At 42.7% G+C, this 24,647-nt stretch overlaps 1 protein-coding gene and 1 non-coding gene across 7 annotated transcripts in view; one reads left to right on the top strand and one right to left on the bottom strand.

Moving 5' to 3' along the window:
• Positions 1-24,647, top strand: part of F8 (coagulation factor VIII) — a 133,379-nt gene that overhangs the window by 15,115 nt on the left and 93,617 nt on the right. For all 6 annotated transcript variants that reach the window (XM_081563657.1, XM_081563660.1, XM_081563659.1 and 3 more), the window contains exons 2-8: positions 204-325; positions 4,082-4,204; positions 10,714-10,926; positions 14,909-14,977; positions 18,973-19,074; positions 22,187-22,408; positions 24,376-24,634. In XM_081563657.1, the coding sequence (XP_081419783.1) occupies positions 204-325; positions 4,082-4,204; positions 10,714-10,926; positions 14,909-14,977; positions 18,973-19,074; positions 22,187-22,408; positions 24,376-24,634 (1,110 nt within the window). The remainder of the gene's footprint in view (positions 1-203; positions 326-4,081; positions 4,205-10,713; positions 10,927-14,908; positions 14,978-18,972; positions 19,075-22,186; positions 22,409-24,375; positions 24,635-24,647) is intronic.
• Positions 16,161-16,286, bottom strand: LOC145537293 (small nucleolar RNA SNORA25). The gene has a single exon (XR_014076317.1). It is a non-coding gene; the product is annotated as a small nucleolar RNA SNORA25 (small nucleolar RNA).

Here is a 24,647-nt window from a genome sequence, read left to right as displayed (position 1 = left end):
TCTCTTTTATAAGGGCACTAATCCCATCTGTGAGGGTTCTGCACAGAAACATTCAGTCAGTAGCAGGGATCCAGATACCATTTCCAGTCTGCCTTGTTGACAGTAGAGGAGAGTGGGATGGAAGCGTGACCTCCAGCTGTTTTTCCAAGCAGGTTCAGAAAAGGGTCAACCAAAATGAATGACTTTTTCCCTTTTTCACACAGGTTTCCTCCCAGAGTGCCCAAACCTTTTCCGTTCAACACCTCAGTCGTGTACAGAAAGACTGTGTTTGTAGAGTTCACGGATCAACTTTTCAACATCGCCAAGCCCAGGCCACCATGGATGGGTAATGTAAACAAGATTGTCTCTTTCTTGTGAAACTGGGCATCTTGTTTCCTTGCAAGGATTCCCCAGCCTTGGACTGCGGTTTTTTAAGAGGGTAGCTGCCAAAGAAAATGTTTTCTTGCTCAGGCTTCCCTTATTACCACCTCTTGGGGAAATACACTGACTGAACAGTTTCAGTCTTCTTGCCTGGCTCTCCTCCTGTGTTTATCCTCTAGGTGTTAGAGTGCCCTTTATCTTGGACCTGGGTTCATTTTCTTTTTCTCCCTGCTTTCAATTCCTAGTTGGTCTTATCCATGCTCATGGCTTTAAAAGATCATATATGCCAGTAACCCCTGAGTTTATATCTTCAGTTCAGACTGCTTGTTTGATACCTCCACTTAGGTGTCAAATAAGCATGTGAAAGTGAAAGTCACTCAGTCGTGTCCAACTCTTTGTGACCCCCATGGACTATACGTCTATGGAATTCTCCAGGCCAGAATACTGGAGTGGGTTGCCTTTCCCTTCTGCAGGGGATCTTCCCAGCCCAGGGATCGAACCCAGGTCTCCCATATTGCAGGTGAATTCTTTACCAGCTAAGCCACCAGGGAAGCCCAAATAAGCATGTAACAAGGTGTTAAGATGAGACATTTCCTGTCTTCGAATTATTGTTGAGAACTATAGCTGACAAGTAGTCCCAAATTCTAAAGAAGGTTAACAGCCCACCTATTCAAGACTTGTTCAGATAGTGCTCCAAATTGGTTCAGAACCTTTAGCCCATCATGTACCTTCAACTTTTATAAAAGAAAGCTAGAAACTTATGAAAAACTTTAGAGTTGAGGATTTCCTGTGAAAGCATTTTTGGTATTTTGTCTATCCCCATGGAGAGGAAGGATCTCCCCTCCCCGCCATGTCAAGCTGCAGCGAGGGAGGCTTCAGGAGAACTGTTTAGAAAACTTGAGATAGAATTTTTGAAGCTTGGAAGATACTGACTCGTGCCTGCTTTTTATCTGGAAAAAACTTTCAAGGCCAGACAGAGTCTTGTGGAGTTTTCCCAGATGATGTCAGAAGGAGAGTGGGATATGGCAGAAGCTAACTGCACCGCCACTGTTAGGTGTGAAACCAGGAAGATTATTGGACAAAACTTGCCTCAAGAAGATCCTGCCTGCGAGGACTTTTTGCCAGGCCTAGGTGATCCCAGCAGAGAAGATCTATGTGATTGCACTCTCAGAAGCACAAAGTGAGAGGAGAGGTAAAGTGAAAACTGGACAGGGCATATCACAGGCCAGGGGGAAATGGAGTAGGATGTCACCATATTGAGAGGGAGAGAGTTCTCGAAGAACTCATATAAGTCCTCTAAGAAACACGTAGAATTTTGGCCTATACCGCACACAGTGGGTACCAAATCCACATTACCGCTGAACGACCAAGAAAGATCTTACAATGATGTCTTTTTCCCACTCCTGTCCTAAGCTCCAACCTTAGAAAGTGGGGAAGAGGAAGGTGAGAAAGCAATGAACCTGCCAACCAAACATCGTTTTTTCCCGTTACAGATTTCTGAATCTATTTCAGAACTGAACTGGAGGAGGAGGGAATCCCTGAATTGCAGGGGACATCAAAAGTTTGCTATGAGGCAAGACTGGACTTCTTAATACCTATGATAATCCTGTTAATATGTGAAAGTTACTCAGGGAAAAAATTGGGATTGGTCAAAATGTGAGAAAGGGAAATTCTACATACAATTAAAAACCATGAAAAAGAAACCTGTTTCATATTTTCATCCCACTAAGTCCAGTCCATTCAGTAAAGCCATTTGTAGGCCTCGTGCTGTGGTTCATGGGGTCACAAAGAGTTGGACACGACTGAGCGACTGAACTGAACTGAACTATACCTTGTATAAGACTTCCCTGGTGGTTCAGATGGTAAAGCATCTGCCTGCAATGCAGGAGACCTAGGTTCAGTCCCTGGGTTAGGAAGCTCTCCTGGAGAAGGAAATGGCAACCCAGTCCAGTATTCTTGCCTGGAAAATCCCGTGGACGGAGGAGCCTGGCGTGCTACAGTCCATGGGGTCACAGAGTCAGACACAACTGAGCAACTTCACTTTCACTTTTCCTTATACCTAGTATGACTGTAAGTCATGAATTTTCTGTGCCTCCAAATTTTCTGTGCCATGGCCTGACAACCACGCAGCTGCACAAATCAAAATCACAGGAGTCATTCCTGGCTCCTGCATCTCTCACACTTCCCTCCCGCCCCATCTTCAGCGTGCAACTCGTGAGTAAGTCTTGTTGACTTGCTGACCTAAAGTAGACTACCAGATGTTTCTCCAGAAAAGATGGGTTTCTTGAGGATCAGCAGAGGATAGCAATTTGGTGTCTGCCACCATGGCAAGCAGCAAACAAGTCCTCGAATAACAAGGGGAGAAGAGCAGAGTTTGCAGAGGGGAAAAGGAATTTGGAAGGGCTCGGGAAAACAGCGAGTCCACGGCTGTTCATCGATTGAGTCTTTGCCAGCAAAGATGAGGAATCTTTTCCCCCTTGAGCTCTGCTATTGTTACAGGGCATCAGAGTTCCCCTTCTGGTCTCCAACTCTACTTAACTGATGTTTCTGTTTATGAATATTTTTATTAATATTATAAATATTCATTCAAAATATTAATATTCTGAATGTCTTCCTCCAAAACAAGTCTCAAATCCATTTCTTCTTCTAAATTCCTGTAACCTCCAAAGTCTTACATGTTATGTTCCCTGCCTGCCTCTATAACCTTATTTTCTATTTACTATCTCATTCACTTTGCTTCAACCACAGGTTACTTTGCTATCTTTAAAGTATCCTCCTCCTCCTGCCTCATCATTTTCTAGTATGCCACCATCATTTATAGTATAGCATTTATAACAACCTAAAGTTTTCTTATTTACATACTTAATGGCTTCCCACACAGCTCAGTTGGTAAAGAATCCACCTGCAATGGAGGATACCCCGGTTCGATTCCTGGGTCGGGAAGATCCACTGGAGAAGGGATAGACTACCCACTCCAGCATTCTTGGGCTTCCCTTGTGGCTCAGATGGTAAAGAATCTAAATGCAATGCAGGAGACCTGGGTTCAATCCCTGGGTTGGGAAGATCCCCTGGAGAAGGGAAAGGCAACCCACTCCAGTATTCTGGCCTGGAGAATTCCATGGAGACAGTCCATGGGGTCGCAAAGAGTCAGACACGACTGAGCGACTTTCACTTTCACTAATGTCTCTATAATTTGATCTCTATGGCCTATCTTCTTAATTACTTCATGTCTAGTGCCTAGGGCAGTTTATAGAATAGTAGGAACCCAATTATTAGTTGAATAAATCAGTACATTGAATGCATTGCCAGAAATCTGTCCTCAGAACAACCATAAGGCTAGGCTGGTTATAGAAGTTAATGCATTCATTTGGGTACTACTTTTTATCAATAATCTGAAGGACTTGCTTCTCTCCTGTTACTTTGACCATCATTTTTGTGATAACACATTTTGTGGAGTGCTGCCTTCCAAATGGGGCTTCCCTGATGGCTCAATGGTAAAGAATCGGCCTGCCAATGTAGGAGTCGCAGGTTCCATCCCTGGTTCGGGAAGATCCCCTGGAGAAGGAAATGGCAACCCACTCCAGTATTCTTGCCTGGGAAATCCCATGGACAGAGGAGCCTGGCGGGGTATAGTCTGTGGGGTCACAAAAGAGTCGGACACGTGACTTACCAGCTAAAGAACCTTCCAAATGACATTTGGGGGAACATGTCATTTTTGCAGGTCTGCTGGGTCCAACTATCCAGGCTGAGGTTTATGACACGGTGGTCATTACACTTAAGAATATGGCTTCTCATCCTGTTAGTCTTCATGCTATCGGCGTATCCTACTGGAAATCTTCTGAAGGTAAGTCAAATGCCCTCCTATGGTTTGGTCATACTACGGACAGAAGAGTAGTGAGTATAAGGTCATACAGCTAATGAATGGTGGAGTCAGGATTCAAACCTAGGTCCATTGCATGAAGTCAGGAACATTGTTATTTCGGTCTTACCCCAAAGCTTGTCTCTGTCCCCTGTTCTCCCTTGGGGAGCCAGGCCACAGATCCTAAAATCCCACTTTATCTGCCTTCTTATGCAGAGAAAACTTCCTAGGGAAGATCAAGGCCGTTGGGGTAGAAATGAAACCGAACTCTCCTTCTCCTTCCTTAGATTCAGACTTTTCAGACATTTCCTTTCCCTCCCCTTCTTCCAGTTGCTAAATACGGATGTCACCATGTGATTAGGGCTAACTAGCCGAAGCACAGGCTGACCTCATTACAGCAAAGAAAAAAACCTGTTTGGTCAGAGTCCCCACAGTGGAAGAAGGGAGTCAAAGGGAGTGTCACAGCAGACCCTGATATTGCCCAGATGGACGGTGACATATGCAGATCAAGAAGATTCAAGCAAATCATCAGTACATTGTTGAAGCACGTGTCCTATACTGTATGGTGTAACTATGCTTCGATGTTGACTAAATTCTCATGCAAAAATGGAAAAGTACTACATTTCTGGGTTGCACTCCTGAGGTCAGGGCAGACGTGGATTGAAGGGAGATAAAAGACAGGAGGGGGCAGGGATATAGAGGAAAAGGCATCCCAGGTTCTGCCCAGTGCCTGGCAGGCTATTTCCATGAGGCTTATCCGCTTGAAAGCTTCCAGAATGAATCTAGGGGCATTTTCGAGAGACCAGGGTTCCCCCAATTCTGCACCTAGGAGCTCAACATAGAGATGACTGTTTTATACCCTAAGCCTTGTGAGTTCTGGGAAAATAGTCTATCTAATCTCTCATATATACAGCAGCCCAGGAACAACACAGTGAGTCAATGGCCTAATGCCCATGTGATTTATAGTCCTATCACAAGCCTGTGTGTTTATATGTTATCATCTACAAGTTCTTGGCCTCCTTAGATTAGCCTAGGGACCCCAGCATGTAAAGCAAATCCATGATGATGATAAGTATAGCTTTGCAAGCTTATTGACCTTTCTGATATCCTTTTGTAAACTATCTGATCAACTGTTTAAGTGTTTTTCCTGTTACAAACACAATGACTTGTTTATCTTTTTCTGATTGATTTGTAGAGTTACTTTATATATTCTGAATACAAATCCCCTGACAGATAGAAATATTTACATATCTTCTTCCAGTCTGTAGCTTGAATTTTCACTCTCTTAATAATTTTTTTGGTAAAGTTCTTAAAGTTAATGAAGCATGAAAGTTCAAACATTAATGAAACACAGAAAAAATGTATCACATGTTTTCCTTGTATGTTAGACTTTGGGTCCTGTTTAAGACATTTGCCTACCCCCAAGTCATGAAGGATTTCTTCTATTATTATTATTATTATTATTATTATTCTATTATTTTGCCTTTCATGCTGAAGTCTATAACCTATCACAAATGAATTTTTGTGTATGGTTTCCCTATAGCATTTTTAAACCGTTTTCTTTAGGTTGAAATTACATACCACAAAATTCCGTCATTTCAAGTAGTTTGATGACTTTGACTCAATTCAGACAGTCGTGGGGCCACCAACACCATCCATGTCAAGAAGTTCTGGCCTTGCTATTCAAGCCCCATTCCCACCCCCAGCCCCAGGCACAAACTGAGCCTGTCATGTTAATCTCCCAAACCAAAACTCTGGGAAATTGTATTTCAGTTCAGCAAACGGCCATCCCCTCCTCCAGAGCAGGAGGAGTACATTTCCCTACCCATATTGGTATTGGACATGACCATATGACTTCTTTTGACTAATAGAATCTAAAAGCATAAGATGTATGTCAAGACAGCTAGTTCCCATGGAATGTCTGTCAAAGGAACCAGAAGGAGAGTTAAAAGCAGATCCAGGGAAATTTCAAGTTTGGTCTTGAGCGGAAAAGGGAAACCCGGTGCTAGATAAATTCTTTTAATTTCTTTTCTGGACAGGTGGGGTTCTAACACCCCCCTAGGCTGTAAGTAGGGCCACATAATGAAGCTATGAAAGACAGCATGGAAGCAGACAAGTTAACAGGTGCCGGCCCAAAGCTGCTGAGCAGAGATCAGGTGAAGGAAAAACAGCCGAAGGCACCAGAGAGTGCAGTGCAGTAGCCTCTAAAACACAGCATTTGGCCTGTGGTTGAGTACTCATGCCCAGGGGGTCACTGAGCTGGAATGGCTGAGCAGGTCAGCCTCTGGGGCCCTTGGCCACTCCTGGGGCAAAGCTGATACAGCTGCAGCGGGGTAAATAGAGGACTTTCCAGAACATTCTCAAATGTTCCCAACAGTGTTGTTAGGAATATAACAGAAGATGGCAATTGCACAAAATGCATTCTGCTTAGAGTATTTGCAGGTGGCAGGTATATAAACACAAGTAAGACTCTGGAGACAGAGATCTCCCAAACGAAACATCCCTGAGTAGACATGGCAACTTTCAAGGCTGTGCACAATGCTTTTTCCCAGGCACCACTTGCTTCGCTTGGTCTAGACAAATCACCTTTGTCTTCTCCGAAGGACAGACCTTGTTGTGAGCAATCTGAGTCGAATCCAAGATCTCAGGTTCAAGCTGTCAACATTCTCCTATTTTGCCAGCCATCAGTCTTTCCCTCCCCACTCCAAGAATTCTTCATTCTCCTTGGGACCCACACGTTCTTGGCCTCTGTGATTTCTATTCTACTCTCTTGGCTAAACTGCTACCCTGGTGAAATCTGTTCTCCATCTATTCTACTAGCAACCAAGCAAATGGTTATGGTTGAAATAAACCTTGCACCTCGCCTTAAGCAGTGCCTTACCACTGCCCGGATATCCTCCCAATCCACTCACTGTCCCTCATCAAGACAGATGCAGTTTTCACACACTCTTGACCTCTCATTAACCTCTCATCCCTCTCCCAAACTTACTATTAGGTAAAAGGGGATTCTTTTCCTGATGAAATATTACAAACAAACAAACAAAAAAAGGTACAAGAAATAATAGAGCCAACAAACAAGTACCCATTAGCTCACTTTGAAAGTGACAGTCACTCAGTCGTGTCCGACTCTTTGTGACCCCATGGACTATACAGTCCATGAAATTCTCCAGGCCAGAATGCTGGAGTGGGTAGCCTTTCCCTTCTCCAGGGGAATCTTCCCAGCACAGGGAACAAACTCAGGTCTCCCACATTGCAGGCAGATCCTTTACCAGCCAAGCCACCAGGGAAGCCCAAGAATGCTGGAATGGGTGGCCTATCAGTTCTCCAGTGGATCTTCCCAATCCAGGCATCGAACCAGGGTCTCCTGCATTGCAGGCAGATTCTTTACCAACTGAGCTCTGAGGGAAGCCCTAGCTCACTTTGGCAAATCTTTTTTGAAAACTTTTTATTTTGTATGGCAGTATAACCGAAAAGCAAAGGAGAAAAGGAAAGATATTCCCATTTGAATGCAGAGTTCCAAAGAATAGCAAGGAGAGATAAGAAAGCCTTCCTCAGCGATCAATGCAAAGAAATAGAAGAAAACAACAGAATGGGAAAGACTAGAGATCTCTTCAAGAAAATTAGAGATACCAAGGGAACATTTCATGCAAAGATGGGCTCAATAAAGGACAGAAATGGTATGGACCTAACAGGAGCAGAAGATATTAAGAAGAGGTGGCAAGAATACACAGAAGAACTGTACAAAAAAGATCCTCATGACCCAGATAATCACGATGGTGTGATCACTCACCTAGAGCCAGACATCCCGGAATGTGAAGTCAAGTGGGCCTTAGGAAGCATCACTATGAACAAAGCCAGTGGAGGTGATGGAATTCCAGCTGAGCTATTTCAAATCCTAAAAGATGATGCTGTGAAAGTGCTGCACTCGATATGCCAGCAAATTTGGAAAACTCAGCAGTGGCCACAGGACTGGAAAAGGTCAGTTTTCGTTCCAATCCCAAAGAAAGGCAATGCCAAAGAATGCTCAAACTACTGCACAATTGCACTCATCTCACACGCTAGTAAAGTAATGCTCAAAATTCTCCAAGCCAGGCTTCAGCAATACGTGAACCGAGAACCTCCAGATGTTCAAGCTGGTTTTAGAAAAGGCAGAGGAACCAGAGATCAAATTGCCAACATCTGCTGGATCATCAAAAAAGCAAGAGAGTTCCAGAAAAACATCTATTTCTGCTTTATTGACTATGCCAAAGACTTTGACTGTGTGGATCACAATAAATTGTGGAAAATCCTGAAAGAGATGGGAATACCAGACCACCTGACCTGCCTCTTGAGAAACCAGTATGCAGGTCAGGAAGCAGCAGTTAGAACTGGGCATGGAACAACAGACTGGTTCCAAATTGGAACAGGAGTACCTCAAGGCTGTATGTTGTCACCCTGCTTATTTAACTTATATGCAGAGTACATCATGAGAAACACTGGGCTGGAAGAAGCACAAGCTGGAATCAAGATTGCCAGGAGAAATATCAATAACCTCAGATATGCAGATGACACTACTCTTATGGCAGAAAGTGTAGAGGAACTAAAAAGCCTCCTGATGAAAGTGAAAGAGGGGAGTGAAAAAGCTGGCTTAAAGCTCAACATTCAGAAAAGTAAGATCATGGCATCTGGTCCCATCACTTCATGGCAGATAGATGGGGAAACAGTGGAAACAGTGTCAGACTTTATTTTTCTGGGCTCCAAAATCACTGCTGATGGTGACTGCAGCCATGAAATTAAAAGATGCTTACTCCTTGGAAGGAAAGTTATGACCAACCTAGATAGCATATTAAAAAGCAGAGACATTATTTGCCAACAAAGGTCCGTCTAGTCAAGGCTATGGTTTTTCCAGTAGTCATGTATGGATGTGAAAGTTAGACTGTGAAGAAAGCTGAGTGTAGAAGAATTGATGCTTTTGAACTGTGGTGTTGGAGAAGACTCTTGAGAGTCCCTTGGACTGCAAGGAGATCCAACCAGTCCATCCTAAAGGAGATCAGTCCTGGGTGTCCATTGGAAGGACTGATGTTGAACCTGAAACTCCAATACTTTGGCCACCTGATGCGAAGAGTTGACTCATTGGAAAAGACCCTGATGCTGGGAAGGATTGAGGGCAGGAGGAGAAGGGGACAGCAGAGGATGAGATGGCATCACCGACTCGATGGACATGAGTTTGAGTAAACTCCGGAAGTTGGTGATGGACAGGGAGGCCTGACGCGCTGCGATTCATGGTGTTGCAAAGAGTTGGACACGACTGAGCAACTGAACCGAACTGATAACCCATTAACAAACAATGTTGCAATATTTCCAGGTGGACAGGAAGGGACTCAGCCATACAGATACATATATCCATTCTCCTCCAAACTACCCTGATATCCAGGCTGCACTTTGGCAAATCTTAAACATTTTGCTGTCTTGCCTATTTTATTTTAAGAAATTAAACAGAAGACACAATTGAAGCCCCTTCTTTACCCCTCCATGATCCCCCCTCTCCCTGTCCAAATGTTTTCACTATTCAGAATTTTCTACCAACCCACAATCACACAGAGACCTGACCCACACTCTACAGCCCGAAGTGCAACTCATATTTTTCTAAATGTCCACCAGGGTCTGCCAAGCACCAATATTGGTCTGCTGTTGCCTGTGGATGAAGCCAATTGTCCCTAATGCCCAGTGGAGGGATACCCGTTTATCAGAGAGGCTGCTTTTGTAGTGAGTCAATGCAGGGGTCTCTTGTAGTGCTCTATTAGAGAGGTCACTCTATTAGATGTATAGCTTTTGTGGGGTAAGATGGAGTATAAATGAGGAACACTATGAATGCCTTGAATGTTCTGGAGTCCTAGAGACTATTATGAATTCAAGAAACCAAGGTGAGTTGTTAGAAATATAGTTCAATAACAGTGTAAGTGTTATGGTCAGTGCCTTTGAATATTTTCTACTTCTGTCCACTGAAATGACCTAGAAGCAATAACGCTTCATTAAAAATAAACACATATAATGCTCATTGTAGAATAAAGGTATCGGGATAATTTATGGGTCAATTTTAACATCACTAAGGATGGAAGAGCAAGAAAATATCTGTTAAAAAAATCTCTGCACCTCACTCTTCCCTGACCCTCACCAGTGCTTACTAAAGAGTCTGAGACAAAGCACATACCCAATGTATGTCTACTGAATTGAGTTGAATTAGGTAAAAAGATGGAATAATGGAAGTGGTATTATGGTTATAATCTGAAGTTCTCACAGAAGCCCTCAACCACTCACATTTGCCCTAGCGGTCCAAGAGCTCCTCTGAAATATATGAGGCGGCTTCTCCCCATTTATAGCTGCTGCTGGTTAGTATTCCAAATTGTTTCAGAAAAGCTGTTTCTTGCATCGCGTCTACTGGTGACAATAAGCTTGATGCCTCCTTGAGTGGGCAATGGGCGCAGAAAGGACAATTTTATTCCTCATTGATTTAGGTGCTGCATATAAGGATGAAACTAGCCAAAGGGAGAAGGAAGATGACAAAGTCCTTCCTGGTAAAAGTCATACCTACGTCTGGCAAGTCCTGAAAGAAAATGGTCCAACAGCCTCTGACCCGCCATGTCTCACTTACTCGTATCTTTCTCATGTGGACCTCGTGAAAGATGTGAACTCAGGCCTCATCGGAGCCCTGCTAATTTGCAGAGAAGGTAAGTATAAGAAAAAGTAGGAAGTACAAACATCTGTGTCGATTCATAAAAAATGGTGTTTGCAGTCATTCGTCTGAAAGAGGTTGCTTTTGCTTCTAATCATGGCCATGGAAAGGAGAATAGTCTCTGAGATGAATAGAGCTGCATGGTAGGATCTATGCATCCCACGTAGCCACAATGCACTCTAATGGCCAACAGAAGCCAAGTTCTGGAATTATCTCTTCTCTTCCCTGGTGGCTCAGCTGGTCAAGAGTCAGCCTGCAATGCTGGAGACCCGGGTTCGATCCCTGGGTGGGAAAGATCCCCTGGAGAAGGAAATGGCAACCCACTCCAGTATTCTTGCCTGGAGAATTCCATGGACAGAGGAGCCTGGCAGGCTACAGTCCATGGGGTCACAGAGTCAGACACGACTGAGTGACTTCACTTTCACTTTCTGTTCTTCTACTTTATGCTTCACATATCCTATGGGCTGTCTCAGTAGTCCTTTATGCAAATTTTGTGTTAGGTTCCTTGAAACCTCCATGAAAGTAAATAGTACATCTAACTGTGTGACTATTGGTGTATAGACCATTTTGGGAGGTTAGTTTGTCATCTGTAACCCCAAAACATAAAAATCTGAGAAAAAGAAGAATTTAGACATGTTTATAAGTTCTTATGTTAAAAATCATAGTAATTTAAATTAAACCTTTTACAAAAAATTTTTATTGGGAATTCTCTAGCCATCTAGTGGACTCTGTGCTCTTACTGCCAAGGGCCCGGGTTCAATCCCTGGATGGGGAAGTAAGATCCTACAAGCTGCACGGTGTGGACAAAAAAATAAGTTAAAAAAAGCTTTATTGAAATGCTTGTGAAAAAACATTTAAAAATTTATTGAAATATAATTTCCAAAAAAATTATTGAAATATAATTAACCAACAACACTATTATAGTTACAAGTGCACAACCTAGTGCCAAATGAATGAACAAATGAAAAGATGCTCAACATCTCTAATCATTAGGGAAATGCAAATCAAAACTTTGAGATATTACCTCACACCTATCAGAATGGCTATTATTAAAAAGGCCATAAATAAGAAGTCTTGGTAAGGATGTGGAGAAATAGAGAATCCTCCTGCACTGTTCTGTGTGTGCTAAGTCACTTCAGTCATGTCCAACTCTTCATGACCCCGTGGACTGTATCCCCAGGCTCCTCTGTCCATGGGATTCTCCAGGCAAGAATACTAGAGTGGGTTGCCATTTCCTTCTCCAGGGGATCATCCCAATCCAGGGATCAAACCCAGGTCTTCTGCATTGGCAGGCGGATTCTTTACCATCTGAGCCACCAGGGAAGCCCTTGGGGAAGATTACTCAGCAATAAAAAAGAATGAAATCTTGCCATTTGTGACTACATGGATGGACAAGAGGGCATTATCTTAAGTGAGATAAATCAGACAGAGAAAGACAAATACTGTATCATTTCATTTATATATGGAATCTAGAAAACAAAACAAGTGAACAAAAATAATAACACAGAAACAAAGTCATAGAAAAAGAGAACAAACAAGGGGTTGCCAGAGGGGAGAGGGGTCGAGGGATGTGTGAGATAGTTGAAGGAGACTAAAAGGTACAGACCTCCAGTTACAAAATAAATGAGTCACATGGATAAAATGTACAACATGGGGAATAGAGTCAATAACAGTGTAATAATCTGTATGGTGACAGATGGCAATTAGACCTACCATGATCATCTTCGAATGTAAAGAAATACAGAATCACTATGTTGGGCACTTGGATTGTATATGTAATGACATGTGTCCATTATAGTAGTACCACACGGTATTGTAGGTCACATAGTGTCATATATCATATAGTATCATATAGCATGATATATATGTCATAGTATCATATCACCACCCTAAAAATCCTGTGTTCTTCCCTCCCTATTCATCCTTCCCTCTTCTACCCTCTGGCAAGCACTGTCCTTTAAATCATCTCCATATTAGTAATGTACATTTAACCTTCCTCCATGTTTTTGATGGCTTGATAGCCTATTTCTTTTTAGGGCTGAATAAATAGTTTGTTATCTACATGGACCACAGTTTATTTATCCATCCACCAACTGATAGACATCAATTTCACTGCTTGATAATTCTAAAAATATCGTAAAAATAATTAAAGTCTTTTCAGACAGCTTCGTCTCTATTTTAAATTTGTATAGGTGAGTTACTTTCTTCATCCAATTTAACTTTTACTTTCTAAGCATCAAGAGTAAAAGAGAGAGAAAAGAACATTATAAACGAAAATCTTCCTACTCAAAATAAACCTGCACTTCCCAATCAAATGAAAAAGTATTCTGCTAAGAAAGACAACTAACAAATTCAACAGTTAAAGCATGAAGCAAGGTCATTTGTAACATTGATAACTTTAAATATTGATATACATGGTGTTCATTTAAAATATGAGTACAGAAAAAAATAAAATAAAATATGAGTACAGGTATTTAACATGGATAATTATTACTTTGCTCATAACTTTTAATTCACAGTTGCAAAAGTAAAAAAAAAAGTTAAAAGCGTAATAGAAATTTTCTGTCAGCTCAGTTCAATCGCTCAGTCACGTCAGACTCTTTGCGATCCCATAGACTATAGCATGACAGGCTTGCCTGTCAATCACCAACTCCCAGAGCTTGTTCAAGCTCATGTTCATCGAGTCGGTGATGCCATCCAACCATCTCATCCTCTGTCGTCCCCTTCTCCTGCCTTCAGTCTTTCCCAGCATCAGGGTCTTTTCCAATGAGTCAGTTCTTTGCATCATGTGGCCGAAGTATTGGAGTTTCAGCTTCAGCATCAATCCTTCCAATGAATATTCAGAACTGATTTCCTTCAGGATTGACTGGTTTGATATACTTTCAGTCCAAGGGACTCTCAAGAGTCTTCTCCAACACCACAGTTCAAAAGCATCGATTCTTTGGCGCTCAGTTTTCTTTTTTTTTTTTTTTTTTTTTCATTTGTAAAATTATATTTTTATTATATTCTTTTTTTTTTTTTTTATAAATTTATTTATTTTACTTGGGGGCTAATTACTTTACAATATTGTAATAGTTTTTGCCATACATTGACAAGAATCAGCCATGGGTTTACATGTGTTCCCCTTCCCGAACCCCCCACCCACCTCCCTCCCCCTCCCATCCCTCTGGATCATCCCACTGCCCCGGCCCCGAGCCCTTGTCACATGCATCGAACATGGAATGGTGCTCTGTTTCACATATGACAATACACATGTCTCAGTTTTCTTTATAGTCCAACTCTCACATCCCTACACGGCTACTGGAAAAACCATAGCTTTGACTAGATGGACCTTTGTCGGCATTTTTTCTATATTTTTGTAGAAAATATATTTTAATTAATTAATTTTTAATTATTTACCTATATGCACATTTCCACGAAGAATGTGTTTGATTTTTACAATTTTTCTTTTTCTTGTGTATGTTTGTTATGAATATATACACATATATGAAATATGATTATATGGACTTGTAATTTGATTATTTTTAATTTCTTTTTTTAGTAATTAATTTTTGTCATCTTTTATAAAAGTAATGGTGTGCAACAAACTTGAAACTTTTTAAAAAGTCCTTTACCCCAAATAATTTTAGAAGCACTGGTAGTGCTTCTAAAGCACTGGTAGGAGAAGTGACACCAAGGAAATAATGCTATGGTTAAGTTAATAAGGGGACGACAGGGGATGAAATGGTTGGATGGCATCACCGACTCAACGGACATGAGTGTGAGTAAACTCCGGGAGTTGGTGATGGACAGGGAGGCCTGGCGTGCTGCAGTCCATGGGGTCGCAGAGAGTCAGACACGACTCAGCGACTGAACTGAACTGAAGTTAATAAGAGATCAACAGACAAAGCGGTTGATGAAGTAATGTGTCCTTCTAGTCTTTTTTTTCCTATGATAGGATTTTCTATAGAAGATAACTGCTCTCACTTCTTTTTCAGGGACTCTGATCAAAGAAAGGACACAGACCTTGCACGAATTTGTAGTACTGTTTGCTGTATTTGATGAAGGTTAGTGACCTGCAGTCTGAATTTTGGTCTGCTGAAATAAATGAAATAGATTAATGTAACTTGGTACTTGAGCATGAGGGCTGTGAATGGAATGATGTAGCTGCTGCTGCTGCTGCTGAGTCGCTTCAGTCGTGTCCGACTCTGTGCGACCCCACAGACGGCAGCCCACCAGGCTCCGCCGTCCCTGGGATTCTCCAGGCAAGAACACTGGAGTGGGTTGCCATTTCCTTCTCCAATGCATGAAAGTGAAAAGTGAAAGGAAAGTCGCTCAGTCGTGTCCGACTCTTCGTGACCCCATGGACTGCAGCCTACCAGGCTCCTCCGTGCATGGGATTTTCCAGGCAAGAGTACTGGAGTGGGCTGCCATTGCCTTCTTCAGGAATGATGTAGACGGGGATGAAAATGAAAGCCAAGAACAAAATGCCCGCAGACTTCCACAGGCAGCTATGAAATAAGAGAGAGGAGCTGGGGAACAGATGGCCTTGTGTCTCATTAAATCCATCAACAAAGACTTTTCACTTTCCTTTTTTGCTCGCTTAGAAGCAAAGGAAAGCTTAATGATTTGATCAAGACGAGATAGGTACAAGCTTGGGTTCTAGCACACGCTCTTCCCAAAGGCCCAGGGCAAGGCTGCTTTATGTGGAAACGGGTGGGCGGAAGTGGGGGGAGCTCTCCACGCAGGCGCAGTTGCCGATCCAGTGGGTGAGCCGCGTCTCTGCCCCAGGCGCCAAGTGCCTTCTTGCGCTGAGTGACCTGCGCACCTTCTCCTCCCAGCTGAGTTGAGGTGCAGCAGTTTTGCAAGAGGAACTCTGGTCTGAAGGACGGGGGAGGGGCAAGGCCTCTGCCCTCAACAAAGTCTCTTGTATGTAATTTTTGTTTGTTTGTTTGCTTGTTTGTTAGTTTTGGTTAAACTTCCGTGTGTGCTAAGTCACTTCAGTCGTGTCTGACTGTTGGCAACCCCATGGACTGTAGCCCACCAGGCTCCTCTGTTCATGGAATTCTCCAGGCAAGAATACTGGAGTGGGTTGCCCTGCCCTCCTCCAGGGGATCTTCCCAGCCCAGGGATCGAATCTGTCTCCTGCACTGGCAGGCAGGTTCTTTCCTGCAGAGGCACTAGGGAAGCCCTTGGTGAAACTTGGGGTGCATTTATTTACTTTACCACATATCACCAATCATGGATACAATCTATCTCTACTTAGGAAAACAGCACAATTGAGTGGCTATCACATCTTATGGAGAATTTCAGTCTTTGGTCACAGCATTTAAGAGCTCTTGGTTTTGGTCCTACAAGCCCTTTTGGAAATGACCTGTTGCTTTATTTTCTCAATGCCTCCTCTTTAAAAGAAATTTTTATTGCAAATCATATATATTTAAGGTGTACGAAGTGATTTTAGATAAATATAGATAGAGAAATGATTATTACAGTCAAGTTAACCCGTCTGCCCACATAGTTATCATTTTTCTGTGTGAAATCTACTCCCTGAGCTTATTTCTGCTGTTCAATGTAGTTTGCTCATCGTGCTGTACATTAGATCCCCAAAACCTGTTTGTCTTAAAAGTGAAAAGTTGTCCCATTGGACCAACATCTCCCCATTTCCCCAGACCCTTGCAATCACCCTTCTCTTCTGTGTTTCTGTGAGTATCCTTTTTTTTATCTTCACCTCTTACTTTTAAGTAACTTTAGCAAGCTACTTAACCCCTCTGTGTCTCAGTTTCCTCCAGTTTAAAGTTGAAATAATATCTACTTTTTCATAGGATGGTTGTGAGGATTGAGTGATTTCAATTCAGTAACTCAGGACATTGCTTTCGTGATAGCTCAGTTGGTAAAGAATCCACCTGCAATATGGGAGACCCTGGTTTGATTCCTGGGTTGGGAAGATCCCCTGGAGAAGGAATAGGCTACCCACTCTAGTATTCCTGGGCTTCCCTTGCGGCTCAGCTGGTAAAGAATCTGCCTGCAATGCGGGAAACCTGGGTTCTATCCCTGGCTTGGGAAGATCCCCTGGAGAAGGGAAAGGCTACCCACTCCAGTATCCTGGCCTGGAGAATTCCATGGACGAGTCCATGGGGTCACAAAGAGTCAGACACAACTGAGCGACACTTTTCTGAGGACACATTCTCACTTCATTTTCACTTTTCAGGGCATAAGGTGGTGTTAGTACTTCTGCTTTCTCCTCCTCCTGATAGAATCATTCTATCATCACCTTCTCTCTCCTCTGCATCCTCCTACACTGCCATCTTCTGAACTGAGACGCATATCCCCTCTCGCCCGGCTAGTTTCCTTGTCTTTTCACGCCCCCCAACACTTCGTTCTTACTGTAGCAGCCAAAGGGAGCTTACTGAGATGTGAATCTGATCTTGTCACTCCAGTCTTTAAACTCCTTCAGTTTCACAAGGCAAAATGGAAACTTCTGTACACAATAATATGTGACCTCGTCCCCGATGACCTGTCTAGCTTTGTTTTGCTCCTCTTGCTGTCTCACCATTCACGTTGCAACCACATTGAATACATTTTGTGTTACACCCACACATGCTGTGCTTTTCCTGGCATCCAGGCCTTTGCTCATGTCGTTGCCTTGGCCTGGAAAGCATGTCCCCAGCTTCACGTCAGGTAAGTTTCTACTCCTTCTAGCCTACGTTAGATGCTTCTTTATGTATTTCCGCAGCACTTGAGTTTCCTCCTTATCACACTAAACCATACTGATCTTCTGTGCCCTCCTATTCCTTTCTCTTCAAGCAGACTGAAGTGCCTTCTCCTCTCTGGTCCCATATGACTCTGTTCTTATCTCTTTTACTTCACTCTTTGTAATAATGGCCTGCCTATTTGAGCTACATTGTAAGCACCTGGAAGGCAGAGGCTGTGTCTACTTCTTTGTTATCAGTGCTAGCACTCAGTGTGCTGTGCTGTGCTCAGTTGCTCAGTCATGTCTGACTCTATGCAACCCCATGGGCTGTTGCCCACTAGTTCTCCTCTGTCCATGGGATTCTCCAGGCAAGAGTACTGGAGTGGGTTGCCATTTCCTCCTCCAGGGGATCTTCCTGACTCAGGGATTGAACCCGCATCTCTTGCATCTCCTGCATTGTCAAGGGGATTCTTTACCACTGAGCCACCTGGGAAGCCCTAATGCTCAGTAGTGCTCAGTAAACTGAGCATGTTTGACTGAATGAACACATGAGTGGATGACTGGATAATGAACTTATGAGAATTCACCAAAGGTTCAGTGCTTCAGAAAGTTTCAGTCTTTTGTACAGAAGGGCAACCTCAGTTTAGTTCAGTTCAGTCGCTCAGTCATGTCCGACTCTTTGCGACCCCATGAACCGCAGCACGCCAGGCCTCCCTGTCCATCACCAACTCCCAGAGTTTACCCAAACTCATGTCCATTGAGTCGGTGATGCCATCCAACCATCTCTTCCTCGGTTGTCCCCTTCTCCTCCCACCTTCAGTCTTTCCCAGCATCAGGGTCTTTTCTGATGAGTCAGTTCTTGAGGGCAACCTGAAGGCACTGCTAATGATAATATTTGTGCTTCTTTCACTTTTATTAATTTCAGTGACAAGGTTGGGAAGGTTTCCTGTCCATGGGCTTTCATTATTACAGACTGGATGAAGCAAGTAGGACAGGGACAGGTACTGGCAGCCTTTTCTTAAGAGGATTTTCATGTTCTCCCACTCAAATAAGTCAACCAGTGAATAGAAGAAGTCATCGTGGTACAAACTAACCAACATTCTCCCTTCTCCTAGTGATCATTTGTCATTATTCCCTTCTACATACTGTCCTGGATAAATATATAGAGATAGCATCAGTCCGAGCAATAAGGGTCTGCCTTTTGGTAATTGTCTTCTCACTTTTGCCTGCTGACTTTGAGGGCAAGTCATCTCTGCTAACAAAAAATATGTGAGCTATATTTGCCTGATGGGAGGGAGGGAAAGGGAAAGGGAGGGTCAGTCACGAGACAGACACTTAGCTGGCCCTCTATTTTGTATCCTCTCTCAACAGGGAAAAGTTGGCACTCGGGAAAAAATGAGTCCTTGAGACATGTTATGGATTCTGCATCTACACTGCACACAATCAATGGCTATGTAAACAGGTCTCTGCCAGGTATGTACAGCCTGCTCAGGAATCCTCAGGATCTTATACATTCACCACCAGAGCTCTCTTCTCCAGTTGTCCTTAGACACTTCTGAATTCTGGCTTCTGGGGGATCTTGTGGTACCATGACCAATCCTTCTTGCAGTCATCAAAAAATTAAGGACTGCCAGTGTATACAGTGTATACAAACATGAGTTTGGGTAAACTCCAGGAGTTGGTGATGGACAGGGAGGCCTGGCATGCTGCAGTTCATGGGGTCGCAAAGAGTCGGACATGACTGAGCGACTGAACTGAACTTAAGTGTGTACAGTGGCTCAGGCGGTAAAGCGCCTGCCCGCAATGTGGGAGACCTGGGTTTGATCCTTGGGTCGGAAAGATCCCCTGGAGAAGGCAATGGCCACCCACTCCAGTACTCTTGCCTAGTTGCCTAGAAAATCCCATGGATGGAGGAGCCTGGTAGGCTACAGTCCATGGGGTCACAAAGAGTCGGATACAACTGAATGACTTCACTTTCTTTCTTTTCTTTTCTTAGTCTATTCAGAGCTTACCGATTTCTCTTTTCCCTTCTAACTGGGCATGCAAGGATGACCAGATACTTGAAGGAAAGCCTGAAACACAAAGACAGCATGCAAGATAAGCAAAGTAAATTAGATAACGCATAAACCCATGGAGATGCTGGGAGAGAGGTGTCTGGAGGGGATATGGAAGCTCAGAGCCCTTCCCCAGGCCTTGCCCTGTATGTCACTTCCCTCTGGATGTTCCTGGGTTACATCCGTGTATAATAACAGATCCTCTAGTAAGTTTACAAAAGTAATAATAGGGTTATATGAGAAAGAAACAATCGAAATAAGAAAGTGAAATCTCTCAGTCATGTCCTACTCTTTGTGACCCCATGGACACATGGGCTACCAGGCCCTCCGTCCATGGGATTTTCCAGGCAAGAGTACTGGAGTGGGTTGCCATTTCCTTCTCCAACATGCTTACAAAATTAGGAGTATAATTGTCAAAATACAAACTTAATTGAAAGAAGGTTTTTATTGTTCAGTCGCTAGGTCATGTCAGACTCCTTGCAACCCCATTTATTGCAGCACACAAGGCTTCCCTGTCCTTCACTGTCTCCTGGAGTTTGCTCAAACTCATGTCCATCGAGTCAGCGATGCTATCTAACCATCTCATCCTGTCACCCTCTTCTTCTCCTTCCCTCAGTCTTTCCCAGTATTAGGGTATTTTCCAGTGAGTCAGCTCTTCCCATCAGTTGGCCAAAGTATTGGAGATTCAGCTTCAGCATCAGTCCTTCCAATGAATATTCAAGGTTGATTTCCTTTAGGATGGACTGGTTGGATCTCCTTGCAGTCCAAGGGACTCTCAAGAGTCTTCTCCAACACTACAATTCAAAAACATCAATTCTTGGGTGCTCAGCCTTCTTTATGGTCCAACTCTCACATCCATACATGACTTCTGGAAAAACCGTAGCTTTGACTAAATAGACCTTTGTTGGCAAAGTGATGTCTTTGCATTCTAATACACTGCCAGATTTGTCATAGCTTTTCTTCCAAGGAGCAAGCATCTGTTAATTTCATGGTTGCAGTCATCATCTGCAGGGATTTTGGAGCCCAAGACAATAAAATCTGTCCCTGTTTCCATTTCTCCCCATCTATTTGCCATGAAGTGATGGGACCGGATGACATGATCTTAGTTTTTGTAAAATACTCTAGACAGTGCTTGCTGTTATGCAAGTGCTCAGTAAATATTGCAGTTATTAATGATATTCAACAATTCTGTAATTAATATGCAAGACTTCAAGTTTAGAAAAGAAATTAAGTTTCAAAACATATAAGTCCCTGCTCTCATATATTATGTTAATTGCCTCTCTGGGCACTAGTTTCCTCTCCTTTAAGAAAGGGATGACAATTATAGTTTCTACATTCATAATATAGGGTTATTGGGAGTTAAAACTTGTAAAATATCCTGAACAGTGCTTGATGTTATGCAAGTGCTCAGTAAATATTACAGTTATTAATGATATTGCCATAATTGGTGTTAGATTGGATGTCAGAAGTGAGAGTAGGGACAAGAATAACTCTCACTTGCAGAACTGAATCCAGGCTTGTATTAATACCATTCACTGAAATAAGGAACTCTGGATGAAGATGAGGTAGTAAAGATTAAAAGTCTGTTTTTTTACCTGTGTGTTTCCTGAGGTATCCAGGTGAAGATGTTGAGAAGGTGATTGTGCAAGGCTGGAGTTCTGGGAGAACAGGGGAGTTATCAGCATATGGATGATCATTAATTCTGTGAGAATGAATGAAATTATTCAGGGAGAAAATTTGATTAACAAAAGAATAATTAGGCTAGAGATGAGCCCTGAGGTCATCTACCATTTAATGGATGGGCAAAGAGGAGCAGTCACAAAGTGAAACAGAAGAAGGAGCAGTCTAAGCCTTAGGGATGCTTTTGAACTGTGGTGTTGGGGAAGACTCTTGAGAGTCCCTTGGACTGGAAAGAGATCCAACCAGTCCATCCTAAAGGAGATCAGTCCTGGGTGTTGATTGGAAGGACTGATGTTGAACCTGAAACTCCAATACTTTGGCCACCTGATGTGAAGAGCTGACTCGTTGGAAAAGACCCTGATGCTGGGAAAGACTGAAGGCTGGAGGAGAAGGGGGTGACAGAGGATGAGATGGTTGGATGGCATCACCAACTCGATGGACATGAGTTTGGGTGGACTCAGGGAGTTGGTGATGGACAGGGAGGCCTGGCGTGCTGCGATTTGTGGGGTTGCAAAGAGTCGGACACAACTGAGTACCTGAACTGAAGCCTTAGGGAAACAAAAGTCTGTTGGCACAGAGGCCAAGGGAAGACAGAATTTCAAGAAGGAATGAATGGTTAACAGATGCAGATGAAGACTGTAAAAGATCCGTTGGATTCAGAAGCACAGCAGTCATTGATGACTTTAGCAAGAGCTGTTAGTTTGAGAGCACCCCCGCGTCCTTAGAAAGTTGGGTTTCAAGTAAGGATAATAAAAATTTGTATGGAGGGTTTGTTCATCCTATCCTAGAAAGTGTTTTCCATTTTGGATTCTCTGCTTCTTGGCTCTAGTTATGTTATTTCTACTTTGCAGGTCTGATTGGATGTCATAAGAAATCAGTCTATTGGCACGTGATTGGAATGGGCACCACCCCTGAAGTGCACTCAATTTTCCTTGAAGGCCACACATTTCTTGTGAGGAACCATCGCCAGGCTTCCTTGGAGATCTCACCAATAACTTTCCTTACCGCTCAGACGGTCCTGATGGACCGTGGCCAGTTTCTACTGTTTTGTCGTATCTCTTCCCACCAACATGGTAATGTCTGTGGATCTTAAAAATGAGTATTAGAAATATCCAGCTCTTCTTCTAAATACTTCACCTTGAATATAAGAGAACTTGATTATTAGTAAATAGGACTTGGGAATTTACCTGTGATCGAGGGAAGGGAAGTGGTTTAGTGAAGAATGAGGTGGCAAATGTGAGGAAGACAGTCTATCATCGTTTGCCCAGCCTGATCACATTAAGTAGGCTTCAGTACTATGGAGAGAGTGATTTGGGGTCATGGCATCTAGGATGTAATCCTAAGGGCTCCAGGATGTCAGTAATGATGCCCCAATATATAGCAAATACAAAAGGATATTGCAGTGCTCCATATGAGACACCAGACAACTGGTGTACAAGGACGCACGCTGTAGGTACTCGGTCGGAGGTGAGAGACATCAGGAGAAACAACATGGGAGTGGAAGTTGGTAAACACACATGAGGCACCACGTGAAGCTTTCAAGAACGACTTGACTTTGCAAAGGGTCAAAGATCCTATCTAAGGAAGTTGGGACCATGGTACCTACAGTTTCAAATTATTGTTAATGTGAGTGAGCTCATTTGTAGCTATAGGCTATGAAAACTCATGTTACATGAGCGGCTCATCCCCATTTTTCTTCTTGTATATTTACTCTGCTAACTCTCAATCTTGGATCAATCTAACAACTCTCTTTGTCTCCTTCTCTACTGTGGCCATTGAGAGCTGTTGGAAAGAAATGTTGGGGAGGCCCGATCTTTCATGATGAACGACACTTGCTATTTCTGTCAATCAGGTTCCTTGGTTGCCCTGAAAAAGAGATTTGATCTTGCACTTTTTTCCGCTTATGTTCTGTGAGTGACTTTGTTTCTAGTCCTCTGTAGTGATGAAAAATAGGAACCTCTTTTCCTGAGACGTTACATAATACTTATGGGATTTTTGACAAAACATTAGAGGACAAAATGTGTCATACTGGACAAGTAACAGAAAGTTAATCATATAGGCACACAGGAAAAGGTCATTTACTTGTATACAGGCTGCTCATGCCCTAGTTTGAAGCCTGATTCAGTTTAAGAAGAGTTTGTTTTATGTTCTGTTTCTTTTTTTTATTCTCTGGCCTTTCTTTACACGGATTTTAATCCTTGTCTTTCAGAAAAATATTTTGTCTTTTTGGAACTCAAACAAAATCCTTCATTTTTAGATCTAGACGGAATTGTGTTTAAGGCCACATGAACCCACACTAGGTGCTTGCTGCTTCTGAAATCTGCCTTGTTCCCCATCACCAAGTAAATAGGTCTCGTTTCTTAGTATTTTTCTTCAAAGCTGCCCTATGGCATTAGATAGGGGAGGGATTATTATTATTTATATTTTATAAAGCATGTAAATGAAATTGAGATTGCTGAATAGACTTGCTCTAAGGCTTACAGCTAGCCACAGTTGGACATGCTCTTCAAATATATAATGTATTTCCTTGATTCTAAGCTGTACCTTTTCATGTTTTTATTAACTTTGGATATGTCTTAAAATTTATATCTATACTATGATTTTTCTTGACAAGCTATTAAATCTATGGTTTCTATCATAATTCAATATATAAAAATTATTAGGTAACTGTAGGGGTGGGGAGTTAGTCTGACCTAGGCTTCCAAAAGCTGAAAATATGCAATTCCTCGGGCCTTCTCATTTACAATTTGAGAGTTGGGAAGTGATAGGCTCAGAGCCAGTTCCAGAAGGGGAAGAAAAGCAAATTAGTAAATCTTGAAACAGGAGTAAAACATAGATTGGAGAAGAGTCGGGCAGAAGGGAAATGGTGAGTGCAAAGACCACAGGAAGAAACCCAAAAGTACCAGTTATAGGGAAGGTAATACATATAGGAGGTTAGAACACTTAGGAGAACGCCTTAAAGGCCTAAGAGAAAACAAAGTCAGAAGAGTTAAGGCCAAAAAACCTCATTGAACCTCATGTTGGTTTTATCTGACTTCAGATGGTATGGAAGCTTATGTCAAAGTAGATAGTTGCCCAGAGGAACCCCGACTGTGGACGAAAAATAACAAAGAAGATGATTATGATGATGGATGGGATGACTCTGACATGGATGTGGTCAGGTTTGATGGTGACAGCGCGCCTCCCTTTATCCAAATGCGCTCAGTTGCAAAGAAGCATCCTAAAACCTGGGTCCACTACATTGCTGCTGAAGAGGATGACTGGGACTATGCCCCCTCGGTCCTCACCTCCAATGACAGGTAAAGACCTTTT

This window comes from Giraffa tippelskirchi, chromosome X, assembly GCF_054371585.1.
Source record: "Giraffa tippelskirchi isolate mGirTip1 chromosome X, T2T-mGirTip1v1.2.pri, whole genome shotgun sequence".
NCBI classification, from domain to species: domain Eukaryota; kingdom Metazoa; phylum Chordata; class Mammalia; order Artiodactyla; family Giraffidae; genus Giraffa; species Giraffa tippelskirchi.
The sequence above is the reverse complement of the archived record's forward strand: the minus strand, read 5'-3'. Positions and strand labels throughout refer to the sequence as shown.